Here is a 24,414-nt window from a genome sequence, read left to right as displayed (position 1 = left end):
AGCTGTTCTTGCCATAATATGGACATAGTCTTTTACCAAAGAGTGTGCAAAGCTGACCACAAAGCGAAGGGTGGCTACTTTGAAGAATCTCAAATATATTTTGATTCGTTTAACACTTATTTGATTACTACTTGATTCCATATGTTCTTTCATAATTTTGATGTCTTCACTATTATTCTACAATGTAGAAAATAGTAAAAATAATGAAAAACTGTTGAATGAGTAGGTGTGTCCAAACTTTTGACTGGTGCTGTATATTTCACAGCGGTTTAGATGATTCTCTACACTATACTTGCTTCTTTGTCACAAACTGAAATTAGGCAATCTATTCATTTTAGCAACCAGGAAATGGTGAAGCGATTTCTGCATAGTGCATATTTATTTTTGTTATTTATTCTGGGTTATTTCAAAGTTACTGGTCAGTCGCTAAAATACCTCCACTGATGTAAACACTTGATATGCCTGTTTTAGTATACTTACACAGGTCTGTGTGTTCTACTTAAAACTCAATTTGTCAGCTGGAGTTATCACCCTAAATCAGATGGAAAGGAAAAGCAGAACTGAAAATGAATGAGCGTTACACAATAGCTCTTTCAATAAATCTTTTTTTGATCTTGTATTGAGATGAAGCAGAGAGAGGGGAAACGATGCAATGACTCCTTACTGGCTCTGGGTGACTTGTTAGTTTGTGGAGTTGGTTCATTTGTAAGCTTATGCACTGATAGTGGTGCCTGGAGAAGTGGGTATACGCTAATTATGCTAAAACATTTCCAAAACGCCCGCCCAGTGAAGGAAAGGTGCCCTATGGGAAAACTTCTATGAGACACGGTGACTTTTACACTCTGAATGACCTAAAATCATAAATTCCATATTGGTCTTTCACAGTCAGGCCAACCCAAGCTGTACTGGGCAAGTAGGCTAATATTAGTCCTCCTATTGAAACCGATAAATGAGACTGTCAACTGAGTCAGAAATTTACAGGTTTCAGATTTTGCTCTCAGTAACTTTTTTTTTTTTTTTTTTTTTTTTTACATAAATACAACACAATTGTATGTTCTAATGCCATAACAATGCTTAAACCACATCAGGATACCTACATTTGAGGTCTGGTAAAAATCTAATGTTGATTTGAGTGTAGTTGCCTTTTAACTCGATGTGTGCAGGCACGTAGCACTGTTTGGTTAGCAGTATTTCTGTTGTACATGAGATGGAGTTTGCAAAAGAAATGGCCACTGGATTGATGCTAATTATCATTATATTCTGGCAGATAACTAGCTCCAAAGTAGACAATGCCTAACATTTTAATAGAGTTTTTGGGAAAGCCTTTCCATCTACCAGAAGATATTTAGGCCTATTATTAGCATCCCTGTACTTTTCCTGTTGCTTCATTGTTTGACACCTGGACATTTTACTTCATATTATGAGGCATTTCTTTGCTTCAAAGTAGCATTTTTATTTTTAGACTTACTCATGCGTTCTATTGGTTTTCTTTAAACTTTCATTGTCTCGCAGCCGAAGGCATTATCCTAGTCATATTAGCGGCCCATGAAAGTTGTTGCATCTTTAAATCCCCCTTCTTTCAAAATTTCTTACCGATATTTCCATCTCTGGCCATGAGCTCGCATGTGTATTTTAGAATGGTGTTTTCCCGCAATTGAATTTTGGATCATTCATGTGTAAGCCTACTGCTATGTGTACATTGCTGTGCCTAAAATGTGAAGAAATAGTAGTTTAGCAACATTTTAAGCTAAACATTATAATCTGTTCCATCAGCCTTATTAATTGATATGGCATATACATTCGGAAAGTATTCAAATCCCTTGACTCACATTTTGTTACATAACAGCCTTATTTTAAAATTAATTAAATATTTGTTTTCCCTCACTAATCTACACACACTACCCAATAATGACGACACAAAAATAGATTTCTATACATTTTAGAAAATGTGTGTTATTTTACTAAAATATTACATTTACATAAGTATCCAGACCCTTTACTCAGTACTTTGGCAGCGAGTTTAGCCTTGAGCTTCTTGTGTATGACGCTACAAGCTTGGGACACCTGTATTTGGAGTTTCTTTCATTTATTCTCTCCCAGGTTGGATGGGGAGCATCTCCGCACACACATTTTCAGGTCTGTCCAGAGATGTTCAAACAGGTTCAAGTCTGGGCTCTGGCTGGGCCACTCAAGGACATTCAGAAACTTGTACCAAAGCCACTCGTGCCTTGTTTTGACTGTGTGCTTAGGTTTGTTGTCCTGTTGGAATGTGTACCTTCGACCCAGTCTGATGTCCTGAGCGCTCTGGAGCAGGTTTTCATCAAGGATCTCTGTGTACTTTGCTCCTTTCATCTTTCCTTCGATCCTGACTAGTCTCCCAGTCCCGCAGCTGAAAAATATCCCCACAGCATGATGCTGCCACCCATGGTTCACCGTAGGGATGGTGCAAGGTTTCCTCCAGACGTGACACTTTGCATTCAGGCCAAAGCGTTCAATACTGGTTTCTAGAGACTAGAGAATAATTTTCTCATGGTCTGAGTCCTTTAGGTGCCTTTTGGCAAACTCGAAGCGGGAGGTCATGTGCTTTTTACTGAGGAGTGGCTTCCATTTGGTTGGTAGAGTGCTGCAGAGATGGTTGTCCTTCTGGATGATTCCCCCATCTCCACAGCGGAACTCTGGAGCTCTGTCAGAGTGACCGTCTGGTTCTTGGTCACCTTCCTGACCAAGGCCCTTCTTCCCCGATTGCTCAGTTTTGCCGGGTAGCCAGCTCTAGGAAGAGCCTTGGTGGTTCCAAACTTCCTCCATTTTAAGAATGATGGAGGCAGGACTCACGTGGGACCGCCAAAAAAGAAGGCAGCACATTAGAGAGCTCCTAATACCCGCATGTAAATACTGAAATTTAACGGCAGACATTCATTTGTCTTAATATATTGACTTGTAGTGCAGTTTAATATAAAGATAATTCACATTTTGAAACGTCTCGCTAAGGTGGCGTTATTGGAATGTCAATACACACTAAAAACTTCAAGCCTATTCACAGAAGGCCACATTGACTAGCAAACAAACAGCAAGTCCTCCTGAATCCCCCCCACCAAGACATGGATAAAAACTTCAGAGCTAAAGGAAAAAGTTGATGCGATACAAGAGAGGATGGATGGGGCAGAGGGATGGATTTTGACAGTGGAGGATGCCATCTCCCGTCTGGACAATGGTAGTGAGAATCACGAGAAAATGCTGGATATTTTTTGGAATTGTGTCGAACTTGAACAGAAGTAGGAGAAATACGGTGATGTTGGTTAATCTGAAAGAGGGGAAAGAGTGAGATTGGCGGTGGACTGATCTTTGTGTGTGTGTGTGTGCAGAAAATCACCGCAGAAGGATTTGGATTTGATGACTTGAACGAACCCATCGCAGTTTAACCATGCCTGACGAGAATAGGCCCTTGAACGGTTCTCATCCACTTCCTCCGATTTACAGCCTGGGACAAGGTACTTTAAAGCGGCAAAAGAAAAGGGTGGTGTTCAGTGTGTAGGCCGCCAGCTGTCTTATTTACCCGGACTTGTCCAAGGAACTGGCAATAAAGAGGAAGACGTTTGCAATGGTAAAGGAACATTCCTGAGAAGAGCATCAGGCACACACTGGCATTCCCAGCGACCCTGCTCTTTTCTTGGAAGGGAAAGATAATTATTTTCAAGGCCAACATGGAGGCAGAGATTTTTGCTAGAGTAAGGTGTTTAGCCTAGATAAAGAAGATGAGACGAAGTAAAATACAAGTTGAATTGTATGCTGTTTACTATACAAATGAAGGTAGCTTATGTGTTTGCGGGACACAGGGGAGTGTTGCTAATTTAGCCTAGGCTTTCAAGTGCCTCACAGACCATAAGGAATTTTGAGTTGAGACTGCAGGTTATCTATCATCAAGAAGCAACGTTACATTCCTAGTTGCTATGTTTTATTTTGGGATTGGTTTTCTACGTTTATTTACACTGTTTTATTGTACAGCTGGAGCATATATTGTGAAATGTTATATACGTGTGTTAAATGGGACACTTCACACTCACAGGCTATAACTAATCAACACAAATATTGCTAATGGTTATGTAAACATCATCTATTGGAATATAAATGGTTGTGGTAACCAAGGAAAAAGATTGACATTTTAAAATCAAAACAGGCAAATATTGTGTTCACCCAGGAATCACATTTAACAGATAGATGCACTGAAATTTAGTGGAGGCTGGGTTTCAGAAGTTTATCATAGCTCATTTAATTCCAAACAAAATGGGGTGATTATTCTGATAAACAAAATACTTAATTTTGAAGCAACACTGACGAGTTTGGCAGGCTTATCTGCATTGAGGCTCTTATAAATGGGATTAATGTAGTGTTATGCAGCATATATGCTCCCTGCAATGAGGACACTTATTTATATACAGTGCCTTGCGAAAGTATTCGGCCCCCTTGAACTTTGCGACCTTTTGCCACATTTCAGGCTTCAAACATAAAGATATAAAACTGTATTTTTATGTGAAGAATCAACAACAAGTGGGACACAATCATGAAGTGGAACGACATTTATTAGATATTTCAAAATTTTTTAACAAATCAAAAACTGAAATTGGGCGTGCAAAATTATTCAGCCCCCTTAAGTTAATACTTTGTAGCGCCACCTTTTGCTGCGATTACAGCTGTAAGTCGCTTGGGGTATGTCTCTATCAGTTTTGCACATCGAGAGACTGAAATGTTTTCCCATTCCTCCTTGCAAAACAGCTCGAGCTCAGTGAGGTTGGATGGAGAGCATTTGTGAACAGCAGTTTTCAGTTCTTTCCACAGATTCTCGATTGGATTCAGGTCTGGACTTTGACTAGGCCATTCTAACACCTGGATATGTTTATTTTTGAACCATTCCATTGTAGATTTTGCTTTATGTTTTGGATCATTGTCTTGTTGGAAGACAAATCTCCGTCCCAGTCTCAGGTCTTTTGCAGACTCCATCAGGTTTTCTTCCAGAATGGTCCTGTATTTGGCTCCATCCATCTTCACATCAATTTTAACCATCTTCCCTGTCCCTGCTGAAGAAAAGCAGGCCCAAACCATGATGCTGCCACCACCATGTTTGACAGTGGGGATGGTGTGTTCAGCTGTGTTGCTTTTACGCCAAACATAACGTTTTGCATTGTTGCCAAAAAGTTCAATTTTGGTTTCATCTGACCAGAGCACCTTCTTCCACATGTTTGGTGTGTCTCCCAGGTGGCTTGTGGCAAACTTTAAACAACACTTTTATGGATATCTTTAAGAAATGGCTTTCTTCTTGCCACTCTTCCATAAAGGCCAGATTTGTGCAATATACGACTGATTGTTGTCCTATGGACAGAGTCTCCCACCTCAGCTGTAGATCTCTGCAGTTCATCCAGAGTGATCATGGGCCTCTTGGCTGCATCTCTGATCAGTCTTCTCCTTGTATGAGCTGAAAGTTTAGAGGGACGGCCAGGTCTTGGTAGATTTGCAGTGGTTTGATACTCCTTCCATTTCAATATTATCGCTTGCACAGTGCTCCTTGGGATGTTTAAAGCTTGGGAAATCTTTTTGTATCCAAATCCGGCTTTAAACTTCTTCACAACAGTATCTCGGACCTGCCTGGTGTGTTCCTTGTTCTTCATGATGCTCTCTGCGCTTTTAACGGACCTCTGAGACTATCACAGTGCAGGTGCATTTATACGGAGACTTGATTACACACAGGTGGATTGTATTTATCATCATTAGTCATTTAGGTCAACATTGGATCATTCAGAGATCCTCACTGAACTTCTGGAGAGAGTTTGCTGCACTGAAAGTAAAGGGGCTGAATAATTTTGCACGCCCAATTTGTCAGTTTTTGATTTGTTAAAAAAGTTTGACATATCCAATAAATGTCGTTCCACTTCATGATTGTGTCCCACTTGTTGTTGATTCTTCACAAAAAAAATACAGTTTTATATCTTTATGTTTGAAGCCTGAAATGTGGCAAAAGGTTGCAAAATATTTTCGCAAGGCACTATATATATATATATATAATGAGGTAAACGTTATACTGGGAATTATGGAGGGGCAGATTGTCCTTGCTGGAGACTTTAACCTAGTGATGATTGATAGAAGTACATTTACAAGTAACTCCACGCCAAAGGATAGACTTGCAATACATATGCTAGCAGAGGATATGGGCCTTACAGACATGGAGATGCGTCCATCCTAATGATAGAGAATATACCTATTTTCTCCCACTTTCATAAGACACACACTAGAATAGATTTCTTCTTGATATCTAATTTCATGGTTAATAACGTGATTCATTTCAAGATTGGGCCCATTGCCCTCACAGATCATGCTATAGTAGAGTTACATATTGATATAGACCATGCTATTACAAGATGAGATATTTAGCCAATCGCTAGCAGATGATCTTACATCCTTTTTTGAGATCAACATAGGCTCAACCGGAAAAGAGTTTCACGGTATGGGAAACCTATAAAGCATATATTCAATGGAAATAATGGCACATGTGTCCAAAAAGAAGAGCGAAAGGGTTGAAGCAGGAAAAATATTAGACACCCAGTATGTGGTTTGGAAGGGATTTGACAAGACATTTTACAGATGGCACATTTCAAACTGCCTGCAAATTGCCATTTCAGTTACATGAAATGAATAACAAAAAGGCAGAATATGTACTGTTTTTATACTTTTTAAACCAGTTTTTATGAGGGAGGTGAGACGATAGGCAGGCTACTAGTAAGACAACTAAAAATGCTGAACACTTCTAACATAATTCCAGCAATTAAGAAGGGCAATAAGATGGTGACTTCAATCAAAGAGAAAGTGTGTTTCAATGTTTTTATGAAGATTTTTATTAGAGATGCATGATTATATAGGTGAACATATCGGAATCTGACAATATAACAAAAAATGCCAACATTGGTATCGGCCGATGTCTATTTTAACGCCAATGTCAAAGCTGACGTGCATACCTATATAACGTAGGTACATGATGTAATGATGCGCTACACGTGCAACACAGCGTTCCTAACTTAGCCCACAATGTCTGCTGTGTGGGTCGAGCAGTCAACAAGTCGAGCAGTCATTTGAAAGAGTAAGAAAATTAATTAAAGCCAAGATAATGGAATTCATTGCCCTTGACAATCAACCGTTCTCTGTTGTGGGTGATGTTGGCTTTCGCCGACTGGTCGAGCGCCGGTACACACTACCAAGTCCGCTATTTTTCAGATGTTTCCCTACCGGATAGTGCCACTGCTATTAGCGTCACGCCATTTGGGTCTTTGCGTGTCAAAAGATACAGTACCACTGTCAAAGCTGTATAAACGTCTGCAAACACCGGCCATGAACGATGTGTTTTCAATACCGCTTTGTAATAAAGCATAATTTGTTCGACCGCAACTTTGGGGGGAAGCTAGCTTTACCTTTGTACCTACAGTTGAAGTCAGACGTTAACATACACCTTAGCCAAATACAAACTCAGTTTTTCCCAATTCCTAACATTCAATCCTAGTAAAAATTCCCTATTTTAGGTAATTTAGGATCACCACTTTATTTTAAGAATGTGAAATGTCAGAATAATAGTGATTTATTTCAGCTTTTATTTCTTTCATCACATTCCCAGTGGGTCAGAAATGTACATGCACTCAATTAGTATTTGGTAGCATTGCCTATAAAATGTTTAGCTTGGGCCAAATGTTTTGTGTAGCCTTCCTAAAGCTTCCCACAATAAGTTGGGTGAATTTTGGCCCATTACTCCTGACAGAGCTGGTGTAACTGAGTCAGGTTTGTAGGCCTCCTTGCTCACACACTTTTTCAGTTCTGCCCAGAAATGTTCTATAGGATTGAGGTCAGGGCTTTGTGATGGCCACTCCAATACTGTGACTTTGATGTCCTTAAGCCATTTTTTAAATGTAATTTTATTTATTTTTTTACCCCATTTTCTCCCCAATTTCGTGGTATCCAATTGTTTTAGTAGCTACTATCTTGTCTCATCGCTACAACTCCCGTACGGGCTCCGGAGAGACGAAGATTGAAAGTCATGCGTCCTCCAATACACAACCCAACCAAGCCGCACTGCTTCTTAACACAGCGCACATCCAACCCGGAAGCCAGCCGTACCAATGTGTCGGAGGAAACACAGTGCACCTGGCAACCTTGGTTAGCACGCACTGCGCCCGGCCTGCCACGGGAGTCGCTGGTGCGCGATGAGACAAGGACATCCCTACCGGCCAAGCCCTCCCTAACCCGGACGACGCTAGGCCAATTGTGCGTCGCCCCACGGACCTCCCGGTCGTGGCTGGTTACAACAGCGCCCTTAACCACTGCGCCACCCGGGAGGCCGTCTTAAGCCATTTTGCCACAACTTTAGAAGTCTGCTTGGGGTCATTGTCCATTTGGAAGACCAATTTGCGACCAAGCTTTAACTTCCTGACTGATGTCTTGAAACGTTGCTTCAATATATCCACATAATTTTCCATCCTCATGATGCCATCTAATTTGTGAAGTGCACCAGTCCCTCCAGCAGCAAAGCACCCCCACAACATGATGCTGCTACCCCCTTGCTTCACGGTTGGGATGGTGTTCTTCTGCTTGCAAGCCTCTCCCTTTTTCCTCCAAACATAACGATGGTCATTATGGCCAAACAGTTCAATTTTTGCTTCATCAGACCAGAGGACATTTCTCCAAAAAGTACAATCTTTGTTCCCATGTGCAGTTGCAAACCATAGTCTAGCTTTTTTTATGGCGGTTTTTGAGCAGTTGCCTCTTCCTTGCTGAGTGGCCTTTCAGGTTATGTTGATATAGGACTCGTTTTACTGTGGATATAGATACTTTTGTACCTGTTTCCTCCAGCATCTTCACAGGGTCCTTTGCTGTTGTTCTGGGATTGATTTGCACTTTTCGCATCCGAAGGACATTTATCTCTAAGAGACAGAATGCGTCTCCTTCCTGAGCGGTATGACAGCTGCGTGGTCCCATGGTGTTTATACTTACGTACTATTGTTTGTACAGATGAACATTGTACCTTCAGGCATTTGGAAATTGCTCCCAAGGATGAACCAGACTTGTGGTGGTCTACAATTTTCTTTCTGAGGTCTTGGCTGATTTCTGATTTTCTATGATGTTAAGCAAAGAGGCACTGATTTTGAGGGTGGGCCTTGAAATACATCCACAGGTACACCTCAAATTGACTCAATTGATGTCAATTAGCCTATCAGAAGCTTCTAAAGCTATGACATAATTTTCTGGAATTATCCAAGCTGTTTAAAGGCAAAGTCAATTTCGTGTTTGTAAACTTCCGAAATAATGTCTGTAAACAATTGTTAGAAAAATTACTTGTCATGCACACAGTAGATGTCCTAACCCACTTGCCAAAACTATAGTTTAAGAAAAAATTTGTGGAGTGGTTAAAAAAACAAGTTTTAATTACTCCAACCTAAGTGTATGTGAACTTCCAACTTCAACTGTAGCCAGCACCAATACAACCAGCCTGAAAACCGAAACTGCAGAGTTGCAAAGGAAAAGCCATATCTCTGTCCAGTGTTTGTTGTGCCCATCTTTTTATTTGCCAGTGTGAGATGTTTTTTTCTTTGCAACTCTGCCTAGAAGGCCAACTTCCCGGAGTCGCCTCTTCAATGTTGACTGGTGTTTTGCGGGTACTATTTAATGAAGCTGCCAGTTGAGGACTTGTGAGGCCTCTGTTTCTCAAACTAGACACTCTAATGTACTTGTCCTCTTGCTCAGTTGTGCACCAGGGTCTCCCACTCTTTCTATTCTGGTTAGAGACAGTTTGCGCTGTTCTGTGAAGGGAGTAGTACACAGTGTTGTATGAGATCTTCAGTTTTTTGTTAATTTCTCGCATGGAATAGCCTTCATTTCTCAGAACAAGAATAGGTTGACGAGTTTCAGAAGAAACGTAGTTTGTTTCTGGCCATTTTGAGCCTGTAATCGAACCCACAAATGCTGATGCTCCAGATACGCAACTAGTCTAAAGAAGGCCAGTTTTTTTTATTGCTTTTTAAAATCAGAACAGTTTTCAGCTGTGCTAACATAATTGCAAAAGGGTTTTCTAATGATTATTTAGCCTTTTTTGTAAATGATAAATGTGGATTGGCTAACACAACGTAGCATTGGAACACAGGAGTGATGGTTGGTGGTAATGGGCCTCTGTACGCCTATGTAGATATTACACAAATAAATTAGCAGTTTTCAGCTACAATAGTCATTTACAACATTAACAATGTCTACACTGTATTTTAATGGACAAAAAAGTTGCCTTTTTAAAAAAGGTCATTTCTAAGTGAACCCAAACCTTTGAACGGTAGTGTATGTAAATGCCAACAAAATAACTTTTGTGTGTGTGCAACCTTTTATTTAACATGGCAAGTCATGTAAGAACAAATTCTTATTTACAATGTAAGACTACCCCAGATGACGCTGGGACAATTGTGTCCCGCCCACCCAATCATGGCCGGATGTGATACCGCCTGGATTTGAACCAGGGACTGTAGTGACTCCTCTTGCACTGAGATGCAGTGCCTTAGACCGCTGCATCCATGTGTGTTTCAACTATTTAACTCTACTAGAATGCTTAAAAGGCTTCTAAAATGTTAAATATCTATCGTTTTTTTTGGCAAGGAAATAATTGGATATCTGTACCTGCCAAAAAAGTAATATCGGTGCATCACTAATTTATACACATCCTCCTTTTCAGCGAGCCCTATAGATATGAGTACAGAATTACCTAGATTATCAGATAGCCAGGTAGAGGACATGGACTGTACTATAACAGAAGAGGATGTTAGAGCTGCCATTTTATCTATGAAAGCAGGGAAATCCCTGGGTCTGGACAGCTTTCCTGTAGAATATTATAAAAATTATATTGACATTAAACCTGTATTGACAGTGGTTTTTCCCGGAGGCATTTAAAAATGGGTCCCTTCTGGACACCTTTAATGAGGCTTTGATATGGCTGATTCCTAAAAAGGATAGAGATACTACAGAACCTGGGAATTTTAGAGCGATCAGCCTCGATGTGGATAGTAAGATTTTTACGAAGACCCTAGCAATACGCTTAGAGAAGGCACTACCTAATATTATACATAGTGACCAAGTAGGATTTATTAAGAACCAGACTTCAACTGATATGAGGCTCTTACATCTCATTTAGTTAAACCGATCAAATATAGTTCTTATCGCTGCTTTCTCCTTAGATTCTGAGAAGGAATTTGATAGGGTAGAGTGGGCTTTTCTCTTAAGAACCCTAGAAAAATGGTGGTTCTGGACCTGACTTGTAAATGGATAGGGTCCTGTATTCTAATCCTAAAGCATCAGTACAAATGGAATTATGTCTCCTTTTTTAGTCTTTCTAGAGGCACAAGGCAGTGTTGCGTGCTCTTCCCTCTCCTGTTCACCATAGTTTTAGAGCCCTTGCGACAATGATAAGAACAGATCCAGAAATAAGGGGTGTACATTGAGGAGGAAAATAATTCAAGCTGCTTATGTATGCAGATGAAATTCTACTGCTGGTCTCTCCTCTTCAGTCTGTACCACGATTACTTACTTTTATTGAATCATATTCTACTATGGCAGGCTACAAAGTCAATTGGAATAAATCAAATAGTTTTATCGACCACATACACATGGTTAGCAGAGGTTAATGCGAGTGTAGCGAAATGCTTGTGCTTCTAGTTCCAACAGTGCAGTAATATCTAACAATTTCCCAACAACTACCTAATACACACATCTAAAGGGGTGAATGCGAATATGTACGTAGAAATATATGGATGAGCGAAGTGCAATAGACGGTATAAAATACAGTGTATATACATAGGCTATGAGTAAGATAAGATATGTAAACATCATTATTAAAGTGGCATTGTTTAAAGTGATTAGTGATCCATTTATTACATTGGCCACTGATTGGGTCTCAATGTAGAGGGAGCAGCCTCTCTGAGTTAGTGATGGCTGTTTAACGGTCTGATGACCATGAGATAGAAGCTGTTTTTCAGTCCCTCGGTCCCAGCTTTGATGCACCTGTACTGAACTCGCCTTCTGGATGGTAGCGGTGTGAACAGGCATTGGCTCGGGTGGTTGTCTTTGATGATCTTTTTGGCCTTCTTGTGACATCGGGTGCTGTAGGTGTCATTTGAGGACAGGTAGTTTGCCCCCGGTGATGCGTTGTGCAGACCGCACCACCCTCTGGAGAGCCTTGCGGTTGAGGGCAGTGCCGTACCATGCTGTGATACAGCCCAACAGGATGTTCTCGATTGTGCATCTGTAAAAGTTTTGGGTGACAAGCCACATTTCTTCAGCCTCCTGAGGTTGAAGAGATGCTGTTGCTCAGTTTGTCTGTATGTAGTAATAATACTTAATATTTCCTAGGGTAACAATGTAAGAAATAAAACATGACAAAAAACAATGCTGTATAGTTTCCTAAGGACTCGAAGCAAGGCGACCATCTCTGTCAGCGCCATCTTGCAATTAGTCAGAAGCAATGCCAATTAATGCCATATGTTACTATGGAACCGTTACCCTATTAAATATTTGGGCATTAATTTGGACCAAGTGAAGATATATTTTGAGCCACTACGATTAAAGATTAAGACCAATTTAGAAAAAAGGTAACTTTCTTTATGGGGAAAGAGCAACGTGATTAAAGTGGTTGTGGTCCCACAATTTTATTATATCTATGCAATGTTACCTATGAATATTTCAGACTGAACAACATGACAAATTAACTAAATACTTTGTAGGATAGGGAAAAACACAGGATTAATATGAAGAAAATGTGCTCACCAAGGGATGTTGGAGGCTTGGCTTTACCAGATGTTAAATTGTACAATTTATCATTTGAAATGGTTAAATTGGCAAAGCTTTGGGGCAAAGGGATGCTGGCTTGGATTGTATAACAATAGATAACAATAAAGTTATCCTTTCACTTCTGTTGATACTCTCACATAGTCTTATGTGGGAGTTTCAATAGACCTCTCCCAACTCAATTTTGTTACACTCAGAGGTGTAGGAACAGTACACAAGATGTGGAATTTCACATCTAAAACAAGGATACTCATCATTGTAGCACAATCCTAGGCTATGGATAGGAAAGAAGGCTGTGTACTGGAAACAGCGGCTAATGAAAGGAATTCATACTATAGGTGATCTGTACAATGACGATGTTTTAATGTCCTACTCCGATTTGGTACGAAAATAGGATGTTGGAGACGAGGGACATTTCTGGAAATATTTACAATTGAGAGAATGTTTGTTAACCGGCTATCAATGAAATCCAGGAAAGAACCCAATAGCTGAGTATTTGGAATTACCCAAACATAAAGCAGCCATTTTCTACTCAATATTTCGTCATCTGCAGAGTAAAGACTGTAAACACCTCAGAACAATATATCAAATTGACCTAAAGTGTGAAATAGAGGATGATACCTGTTTGAAGATCTTGTCCAGCTCAGGGAGGAACATAAGGGAAGCCAGGGGGAAATTTACTTAATATAAGATACCACATAGGTTTTATTAGACCCCAACAGGGGTCTAAGATGGGGCTGACCAACAATTCTCTGTGTTGGAAATGTCAAAAAGACACTGGGACATTTTTACACGCAATATGGGAATGAACATTAGTTATACCTTTCTGGGAGGATGTTTTGAAATATCTGGAGGAATGGTTGGGGTTAACAATTCCAGTTTCACCGAGAATGTCTCTTGGGCAATAGAACAGAGTTACATTACGTAACAAATTAGGAATTTGCACTGATCACTGTTGGTATCGTTACAGCAGCTAGAGTAATCCTTAGAATTTGGAAGGGTCATGCCTCCAATCAATGTTGGAGGTTGCATCTAATGAACAAATGCTTGCTAATATCACCGATAGAAATGACAATTCTAGAAGCTGGATGCATTTTATTTGTAATGTTTCTAAGACTGGGAGGTGATTGCTTGTATTCTGTATTGTAACTTGTGAGATGCTATGTTGGAGGATTTGTCTTGAAGTCATGATCAATGTTTTTATGCTGTACAATGTTTTTTATTTTTTTTATTTGTTTGTGGAAAAAGCAAAAATAAAAAGAATGATTGAGGCCACTGGGGACCTTCAGTGCTGCAGAAATGTTTTTGTACCCTTCCCCAGATCTGTGTCTCGACACAAACCTGTCTTGGAGCTCTACGCACAATTCCTTTGACCTCATGGCTTTGTTTTTGCTCTGATATGCATTGTCAACTGTGGGACCTTAAATCGACCGGTGTGTGTGTGTGCCTTTCCAAATCATGTCCAATCAATTTAATTCAATCCAATCAGCTGTAGAAACATCTCAAGGATGATCGATGGAAACAGGATGTACCTGAGCTCAGTTTTGAGTCTCATAGCAAAGTGTCTGAATACTTATGTAAATAAGGTATTTCTGTTAATTCATTTTAAATAATTGTATACATTTTAGAATAAGGCTGTAACGTGGAAAAAGTCAACGGTTCTGAATACACTGCACCTCCGCTAGACTACTTGAATGCGTATCAGTGTGGATGAAGAAGGGAGTATGCGCAATGCCCACTGAAAGTGTGTATGTGGTCTATATCTGCGTATATACACCACTGTGCTGATATCTCTCTTGTCCTTGTTTTGCCTTGCCTGTTTTGTGTTAGATTATGTTTTTGCGTGGGCCTGTGTAGGGGGGTTAGATTGGGTAGGGAAGGGAATTTCTTTGAAGTGGAGGCTCCATTATGGATCTATCTGTATGTAGATTAGTTGATGTTGCAAAGTGTTGCACTTTTAGCTCTTCATGCTAACTATGGTAACTACCTCAATCTCTCCCCTCACTATCCTGGCCTATGAGTGCATCAACAGCTGGACTGCAGAGCGGCTGGTGTTACCCCTAGCCCGTTAGCTTTCCCTGCAGTATGGCTGGTGTTAGCCCTAGCCTGTTAGCTTTCCCTGCAGAGCGGCTGGTGTTAGCCCTAGCCCGTTAGCTTTCCCTGCAGAGCGGCTGGTGTTAGCCCTAGCCCGTTAGCTTTCCCTGCAGAGCGGCTGGTGTTAGCCCTAGCCCGTTAGCTTTCCCTGCAGAGCGGCTGGTGTTAGCCCTAGCCCGTTAGCTTTCCCTGCAGAACATTAGTTTAAATGATCTTTCAATTTTCAGTCCAAGTGTTGGTACCATGAGGGTTTAGCCACAAGGCTGTGAACAGAGAGAAATTACCTCATGAGGAAATAGTCGACACAGCGAATTGAACTGCCCAGAGGAAGTAATGAGTATTACTGTACACTGGCCTGCTTACCACTTTCTATGTGGAAAATTCTAGAATAGTGAGATGTCCACTGTTGTGGATGCAACTCAGTACATTTCAATAATGTACCAGCAAACACTGCCATTTTAATGACTTCAGGGTTGTCTACTCAGTAGGCATTCCTATCCAGAGATATTTAGTTGAAATATGCCAGTTTGTGTACAGTTGAAGTCGGAAGTTTACCTACACTTAGGTTGGAGTCATTAAAACTCATTTTTCAACCACTCCACAAATTTCTTGTTAACACACTTTAGTTTTGGCAAGTCGGTTAGAACATCTACTTTGTTCATGACACAAGTCATTCTCTCCAATAATTGTTTACAGATTATTTCACTTACAAATCACTGTATTACAATTCCAGTGGGTCAGAAGTTTACATACACTAAGTTGACTGTGCATTTTTAAAACAGCTTGGAAAATTCCAGAAAATGATGTCATGGCTTTAGAAGCTTCTGATAGGCTAATTGACATCAATTGAGTCAATTGGAGGTGTACCTGTGGATGTATTTCAAGGCCTACCTTCAAACTCAGTGCCTCTTTGCGTGACATCATTGGGAAATCAGCCAAGACCTCAGAAAAAATTGTAGACCTCCAAGTCTGGTTCCTCCTTGGGAGCAATTTCCAAATGATTGAAGGTACCATGTTCATCTGTACAAACAATAGCACGCATGTATAAACACCATGGGACCACGCAGCTGTCATACCACTCAGGAAGTAGACACGTTCTGTCTCCTAGAGATGAATGTACTTTGGTGCGAAAAGTGCAAATCAATCCCAGAACAACAGCAAAGGACCTTGTGAAGATGCTGGAGGAAACCAGTACAAAAGTATCTATATCCACAGTAAAATGAGTCCTATATCAACATAACCTGAAAGGCCACTCAGCAAGGAAGAGGCAACTGCTCAAAAACCGCCATAAGAAAGCTAGACTATGGTTTGCAACTGCACATGGGAACAAAGATTGTACTTTTTGGAGAAATGTCCTCTGGTCTGATGAAGCAAAAATAGAACTGTTTGGCCATAATGACCATTGTTATGTTTGGAGGAAAAAGGGAGAGGCTTGCAAAAGAACACCATCCCCAACTGTGAAGCAAGGGGGTAGCAGCATCATGTTGTGGGGGTGCTTTGCTGCAGGAGGGACTGGTGCACTTCACAAAATAGATGGTATCATGAGGATGGAACATCGACATAACCTGAAGGCCTCTCAGCAAGGAAGAAGCCACTGCTCCAAAACCGCCATATAAAAGCAAGACTACGGTTTGCAACTGCACATGGGGACAAAGATCGTACTTTTTGGAGAAATTTCCTCTGGTCTGATGAAACAAAAATAATAGAACTGTTGACCATTATATTTGGAGGGAAAACGGGGAGGCTTGCAAACCAAAGAACACCATCCCAACTGTTAAGCTCGGGGAGTGGCAGCATCATGTTGTGGCGGTGCTTTGCTGCAGGAGGGACTGGTGCACTTTACAAAATAGATGGCATCATGATGTAGGAAAATTATGTGGATATATTGAACAACATCTCAAGACATCAGACAGGAAGTTAAGCTTGGTCGCAAATGGGTCTTCCAAATGGACCATGACCTCAAGCATACTTACAAAGTTGTGGCAAAATGGCTTAAGGACAACAAAGTCAAGGTATTGGATTGGCCATCACAAAGCCCTGACCTCAATCGTATAGAACATTTCAGGGCAGAACTGAAAAAGCATGTTTGAGCAAGGAGGCCTACAAACCTGACTCCGTTACCCCAACTCTGTCAGGAGGAATGGGCCAAAATTCACCCAACTTATTGTGGGAAGCTACCCAAAACACTTGACCCAAGTTCAGCAATTTATAGGCAATGCTACCAAATACTAATTGAGTGTATGTAAACTTTTGACCTACTGGGAATGTGATTAAATAAAAGCTGTATTAAAATGTGATGAAGTAAAAGCTGAAATAAATCGTTCTCACTACTATTATTCTGACATTTCACATTCTTAAAATAAAGTGGTGATCCTAACTGACCTACGACAGGGAATTGTTACTAGGATTAAATGTCAGGAATTGTGACAAACTGAGTTTTTAAATGTATTTGGCAAAGGGGTCTATGAACTTCCGACTTCAACTGTATATACACTCAGGTTTGTGTGCTCTACTCAACTCAAACTCAACTCAGACAGAGGCAAACCAGGCCTACAAATGAATGAGAGAATTATACAATCGCTCTTTAATATCTTTCATTTGATCTTTCACTTCTGCTTTCATTGCCTTTTTTGGTAACATCTTTTTCGCAGTAAAAATTTTCTCCGCCGACTACTACTATATATATACACACAGTGCAGTGTGTAACCTGATAGTAAAATGTCAAGCAATGTTTATAGCCTCATTGTAATGACACAACCTGTATGTATTTGTGTGTTTTAGGTGTGAACCAATCAGAACTCCGGCAGAGAGAGAGAAAAGCCAAGGACTCTGAGGGTGTTTCTCAAAATGCATACTTCCATATTCCACGCAAATAGGCGCAAGGGAGGGTTGAAGTATGAGTCCAAATCAAAGTATGCGAAACAGCACCGAAGGCACTTCTTGAATGCACACTCCGTTTTGTACATATTTTGAAGTATGCATTGATGCTAGCTTCAATGGAAAGTATTAAGGAAATATGACGCAACAACGTTAGAAATGATGGAGAATTTCCTGAAATCATTGGTGGCCATTATTTTAGCTGAAGCAGAGTAAATACACTCCGACATGTTGCCTATTCACATCTCAAATGTTTCCTGACTACAATACTTTATCATTATATGTTAATAAATACATGCTGTGTTAATTTTGGCATGTTTAACTGCCTACGGACCGTAGATAACCCTATTGACTTATGTGCTTGTTAACTGGCTAGCTACCACTCTTAGCCAGCCAGATAGCTACGAATAATTTACATATTGCAAAATATTAGTTTTAGGTCATTTTTGCCTGTTAATAAATTATCTGGTTAGCTACATTTACGATTCTCATATCTAGCTGATAATTATGAAGTAAAATGTTGCTTTGTGAATATCTTGTTTTGTCTTGTTGCCATTGTGGCTGGAAGAAGGTTCAGTGATGGGGGAGGTAAAGCGTGAGGTAATACAGTAGGGGGAGTGCGAGGGCTTCTCAGATGTGATGTTTTATGCATTCTCCACACTCTCGTCCTCATAAGAACGTACTCAATGAGAGTGAGAGTGTGGAGCACAGTAGTATGCATATTGAGAAACACCCTGAGACTCATTCTGCGTTCATATCCAAGTGGGAAGGAGGTTTCTACCACATACGACTGGGAAAAATCCACTTGAATGCCCCTCCAACTGGTAATTACTAGTGGGAACCTTGTCTATCACCCCTGCGCTCCAGCCACATAATTTTCAGCAGATAAATGCAACAACAAGGCAATATATATTCATATGGTTTGAACACTCATTTGTTTACAAGCATAATAGCTGTACTTTTAATTTATGGTTGAGGCAGCTGGTTTGCTATAAAAAATAGAGTTGCACACTCTATGAACTCCCAGTAATTTATTGGGTAAACCAACGTTTTGGCATCCCTGTGCCGCCTTGACCTGGTTCAAGCACATTACCCTTTATGTGGACAAACAGTGCACCCAATGACAACAGTGATGGGTGTGTCAGGGTTATTAGGTTGATTAGAATGAATTGAGTGACAGTTAAGACCATAGTTTACAGCATGAATATATTAGGCTATTATCATATGGCAACATAATTAGATATTGTACATAATATTAGCATCAACATACATTGTTTAAATTAATTTCACAGTAACAGTCAGAAGTTTGGACACACTCGTTCCAGGTTAGTTTAAAAACATATTTTTTTTTTCTACATTGTAGAATAATAGAGACATCAAAACTATGAAATAACACATGGAATCATGTAGTAACCAAGAAAAGTGTTAAACAAATCCAAATATGTTTGAGATTCTTCAAAGTAGCAACGTTTTGCCTTGATGACAGCTTTGCAAACTCTTGGCATTCTCTCAAACAGTTTCCTGAGGTAATCACCTGGAATGCATTTCAATTAATTAACAGGTGTGCCTTGTTAAAAGTTAATGCATTTGAGCCAATTAGTTGTGTTATGACAAGGTACAGTAGGGTTGGTATACAGAAGATAGCCCTATTTGGAAAAAACAAAAAGTCCATATGGCAAGAACAGCTCAAATAAGCAAAGAGAAACGACAGTCCATCATTACTTTAAGACATGAAGGTCAGCCAATACGGAACATTTCAAGAACTTTGAAAGTTTCTTCAAGTGCAGTCGCAATGTGTATTTTCCACCGTGAAGCATGGAGGAGGTGGAGGTGTGATAGTGCTTTGCTGGTGACACTGTCTGTGATTTATTCAGAATTCAAGGCACACATAACCAGCATGGCTACCACAGCATTCTGCAGTGATAACGCCATCCTATCTGGTTTGCACTTCGTGGGACTATCATTTGTTTTTCAGCAGGACAATGACCCAACATAACTCCAGGCTGTGTAAGGGCTATTTGACCAAGAAGGAGAGTGATGGCGTGCTGCATCAGATGACCTGGTCTCCACAATCACCTGACCTCAACCAAATTGAGATGGTTTGGGATGAGTTGGACTGCAGAGTGAAGGAAAAGCAGCCAACAAGTGCTCAACATATATGGGAACTTCTTCAAGACTGTTGGAAAAGCATTCCAGGTGAAGCTGGTTGAAAGAATGCCAAAAGTGTGCAAAGCTGTCATCAAGGCAATGGGTGGCTACTTTGAGGAATCTAAAATAGCATATATTTAGCATATATAACACTCTTTGGTTACTACATGATTCCATGTGTTATTTCATAGTTTGTCTTCACTATTATTCAACAATGTAGAAAATAGTAAAAATTTAGAAAAACCCTTGAATGAGTAGGTGTGTCCAAGTTCTTGACTGGTACTGTATACATTTAATTGTTTCCAATTTAATAAAATGTTTGTTACATGTAATCTTTTGGTTCAACCATAATGCATAATTAAGCATCATCAACAAGGTGAACATATTGGGTGTACACTGATAAGCTGTAGAAAGAATATACTCATTAATAAGACGTTAAGAGTTCAAAGCATGTGAGTGCATCCAACTGGTAATTAACACTTTCATACTTGGTTATGAACGCAGCATAACTACATCTACAGTCACGTGACTGGCTCCACTTTCATGTTCTGACCGGCAGGACCCCTGTGGTTTAGCTCTCTGACCAGACTATAAGCCACCCAGGGCCTCAGTGGGCTTTGTCTGGGACCTCACAAGGACAGTATACCGGACGCTGACACTCTGAAAAGCCTGGTTACTGATGAACCTAAGATGATGTTTTTATTAGCAGTGTGATGCAATCAGATGACAGACGGATAAAAGGATGGATCTCTCTGTGACGGAGCCTGTGTGAACTCACCAACCTATCCCAGGACACTCCGCTGGCCTATCTTAAAAACATGCCCTCCTGTGTGTGTGTGTGAGAGTGACATCGCTCATGTTATGTTTCACATTTTTTATTTTTGCAAAACTTCACCGAATGGTAGGTTTTGGATGTTGTATATGTTCACAAGCTGTTTAAATGTGAATCTGTTTTTAGGTAAACGTACTGTAGTTGTGCGTGCGTGCGTGCGTGCGTGCGTGTGTGTGTGTGCGCAAGTAGAAACAACATGTTGACTCACCCTTCTTGTAGACTAGATGAACCCCAATGTCATCCTCTCTTTCATGTTGGCAAAACGTGTGTGTCACTTGAAACAATGAAGCCATCAACACAGTTCTACTGCTTCTGTCAGAGAACATTCATTAAATGCCATAGAAGTTAATTGTTGAACGGATTAAGAGCGTTTGATAAAATAATAAATACGGGCATTCTTTTTTTTCTCTTGAAAACACAGGCAGATCGTTTGTTTCTGGAGTGTACTTAGTGCGCTACTGTGTGTAAGAATGTTTTTTTTAATGAAGAACCAAACGGTTCCTATTTTTCTTTACATTGAATTTATACCATGGGATGCTGCATCTTCCAATGCCCATTATCACAGTTAAAGTTATGTCAGATGTTAGGAATGCAATAATAATGCAGCATCCTAACTTTAAACATCTTGTATCCAGAATTTATTTCGCACAAATCTCCTAGTGACGTCAATGCGTAATTTTGGATTTCTGAATACCAAATGAACTTATGATTGTGTTCAGCATGCGGTCAGTTACTTCATAAGTATGTTTAACTTTACCATGGAGTCAGTTACTTCATAAGTATGTTTAACTTTACCATGGAGTCAGTTTCTTCATAAGTATGTTTAACTTGATTTGTCCTTTGTTACCTCCTCTATTACATTGTGATTTTTTTCACTGTATGCCAGCCTTGCTCTTCTGTCAATTAACGCACAAGCTTTCGTGAGACATGTAAGTATCAGCTGTAGTTAGTGTTGTTTTATTGGTCTATTAGAGAGAACATGTAATCAGAGATTTGAGCTGCATCCCAATACATTCCGTGTCATTTTAATGACGTGGAGAGTTTTTCATTTTGAGGTAAAGACATGAAAATAAACAGTTGTACCATTCTGATTTATTCTGACCTTGTGCTGTTTTGAAATTGTATCTGCTGCTTACCGATATTGTGAGGGTGTGTGCGCTTTCGAGAAATACACTTACACATTGTTTTTGTGAACTTTTATTACCAGTTCCTTCTTATCTCACCCTAACTTGTAAGCTTACTAACAAATCACATTAATCACAACAAGGACAATTCGAAAGACTTTGCCATGATTGTTTTCTCAGTGTAGGATTTTTGTTTAGTCTAATCCAGTTTGACAATATGTACATGTATAAACATACTGTACTCTAATATATGAATTGTAATGATTCAAGTCCACGTTGAACATTTGATTTAAAAATGGCTTCTATCAAACTGTTATGGAAGCATCGGTGCCATGGCCCAACATTACTGTAAGGACGGGAGAAAACAACAGATAAGCAGTGGAGGGATAAACAGCAGGTGTTTGACACGGAATCGTTTTTTTCCATTACACTCGCCTTCCACAGAAAAGAGCAATCTCTTCCAGGAAGCTGTGAAGTGGTCTCATTGACTAAAACCTGTCCGCGCTACTCTATTTCCCTCTTTTCTCCCTTTCCTCTGCTCCCGTGCCCCTTTCCCTCCACCTGCCCTGTCCCTAACCCTCCATCCATCACCTTTATCTTGTATTTTTTTGTTATCCATTTATTAATCAAAGCCGGATTAAAACTCTGGACAGAGACAAAGCTGGAAGGAGCGAGGGATGGGATGAAAAGCGGGGTAAATCCATTATTCACAGACTTCCTGTTGTGAAGGAGGGATTACTTGGGTACAATGGTGTGGTGGACAAAGCAACACACACACACACACCTGGCCACCTTTCGCTCTGCTCTCCACAGATGAATGGGTGAGAGAGAGGTCAGGCAGAAGGGTCAGCACTGCTACACTAACAGCAATTAAGAGAGACATGCTGTTTTAGTTTCTGATCACAGAAAGTGTGTTCTGTTTCTGGGTTTCAGTTTCACTGATTTTGATACACTGGAGGATGAAGAAGGCGTCCTTTGGAGTGCTGCCCATTTAATTTTCTATGTAGCTGTTGATTAGTAAAGGACTTCAGTCCCAATGGGCACTCTCTTATGTGGATGATTTCAAGGTTGTCAATGATCACCATGTGCTTGAGTCCAATACATCTTACATCTCTTCCTTTGATGTGGAATACATGCGGACTCCACAGAAACCTGACTTCCAGATGATTTTATATATATATATATATATACACACACACATACATACATATCAGTAATTACTTACAGTTACACACGCTTAGGAGAATAGTCACCATCAAACCACATTTCTTTAGTACACAGAACACATAAAACCTACGAGTGACCCTGCATGTGATTGTAAAACATGTAGCCTAAGGCTCGCCACTGCACATTTCTGTCTGTCAGAGCAGCCAAGAATTACTCCTCTGAAATATCTGCACTGTTTCATTTTGGAGACAAATGCTGACGAATGTTCACCTTTACTCTAACTATCCATTCATCAAAGATTTTCTGCTGTAGTGGGGGGGGGGGGGGGGGGGAGCACTACCTGGTCCAGAATCAACCCTTGAAATCAAATACAATTTTATTTGTCACATGCTTTGTTAACTAACAGTGAAATGCTTACTTACGGGCCCTTCCCAACATTGCAGAGAAGAAAAAGGGAAATAATAACGAGGAATAAATACACAATGAGTAACGATAACTTGGCTATATACACTGGGTACCAGTACCGAGGCGATGTGCAGAGGTACGAAGTAATTGAGGTAGATATGTACATACACTATAGGTAGGGATAAACTGACTAGGCAACAGCAGATGATAACAGTATGTTATGAGTCAAAAGGGTCAATCCTGGAGTCTCCTAGAATTGGCCTCTGGGAGCTGCACAGCTAATGCCTACATTATTAATACAGTCTCCCCAAATGATTATGATTTCAGGACTCTATTCAACCTGTATCGCAGAAGTGTTACAGATCGGGCAATATACATTTTTTTATAATTTCAGATTGAGCTGACATATGCTGAGTTTCAGGGTTGGGTAGGTTACTTTCTAAATGTAATCCATTACAGTTACTAGTTACCTGTCCAAAATTGTAAATAGTCATGTAGCTTTTGGATTACCCAAACTCAGTAATGTAATATGATTACTTTGTTATTTTGGATTACTTTCCCATTAAGTGGCATTAGAAGACAAAAAGGATCCATCAAAAGCTTTTGGTGTGTTATCACAGTGGTCTCTGTCTTGTGGTCAGACTCACTCAGGTGGAACAAATTTAAACTTGCGCCTTTTTTCAATGATGAATTGAATTCCATTGAGAAAACACAAAAAGGTGACCATGTATTTTTTGCATATTTTCTGTAATTCAAAGTAATCCAATAAGTAATATCTAGTTTTTCAAAAGTATCTAAACTGATTTCAATATTTCGTAACTGGAAGTTCACACACATAAGGGGAGGGGGGAGGGGGTCAAATGGTGATATAGAGGTGCTTCTGAGAAATGTCTCCACCGGAAACATGCAGTAGTGCTTGCA

At 40.1% G+C, this 24,414-nt stretch overlaps 1 protein-coding gene across 1 annotated transcript in view; it reads left to right on the top strand.

Moving 5' to 3' along the window:
* Nucleotides 1-21,888, top strand: part of LOC110501663 (ganglioside-induced differentiation-associated protein 2) — a 41,039-nt gene extending 19,151 nt beyond the window's left edge. The window contains exon 14 of the mRNA XM_021579372.3: nucleotides 17,722-21,888. Coding sequence (XP_021435047.2) covers nucleotides 17,722-17,727 — 6 coding nt within the window. The 3' untranslated portion in view covers nucleotides 17,728-21,888. The remainder of the gene's footprint in view (nucleotides 1-17,721) is intronic.
* The last annotated feature ends 2,526 nt before the right edge of the window (nucleotides 21,889-24,414 follow it).

This window comes from Oncorhynchus mykiss, chromosome 22, assembly GCF_057628025.1.
Source record: "Oncorhynchus mykiss isolate SJ-2025 chromosome 22, ASM5762802v1, whole genome shotgun sequence".
NCBI lineage: Eukaryota > Metazoa > Chordata > Actinopteri > Salmoniformes > Salmonidae > Oncorhynchus > Oncorhynchus mykiss.
This window is presented reverse-complemented; position numbering and strand designations above follow the sequence as displayed.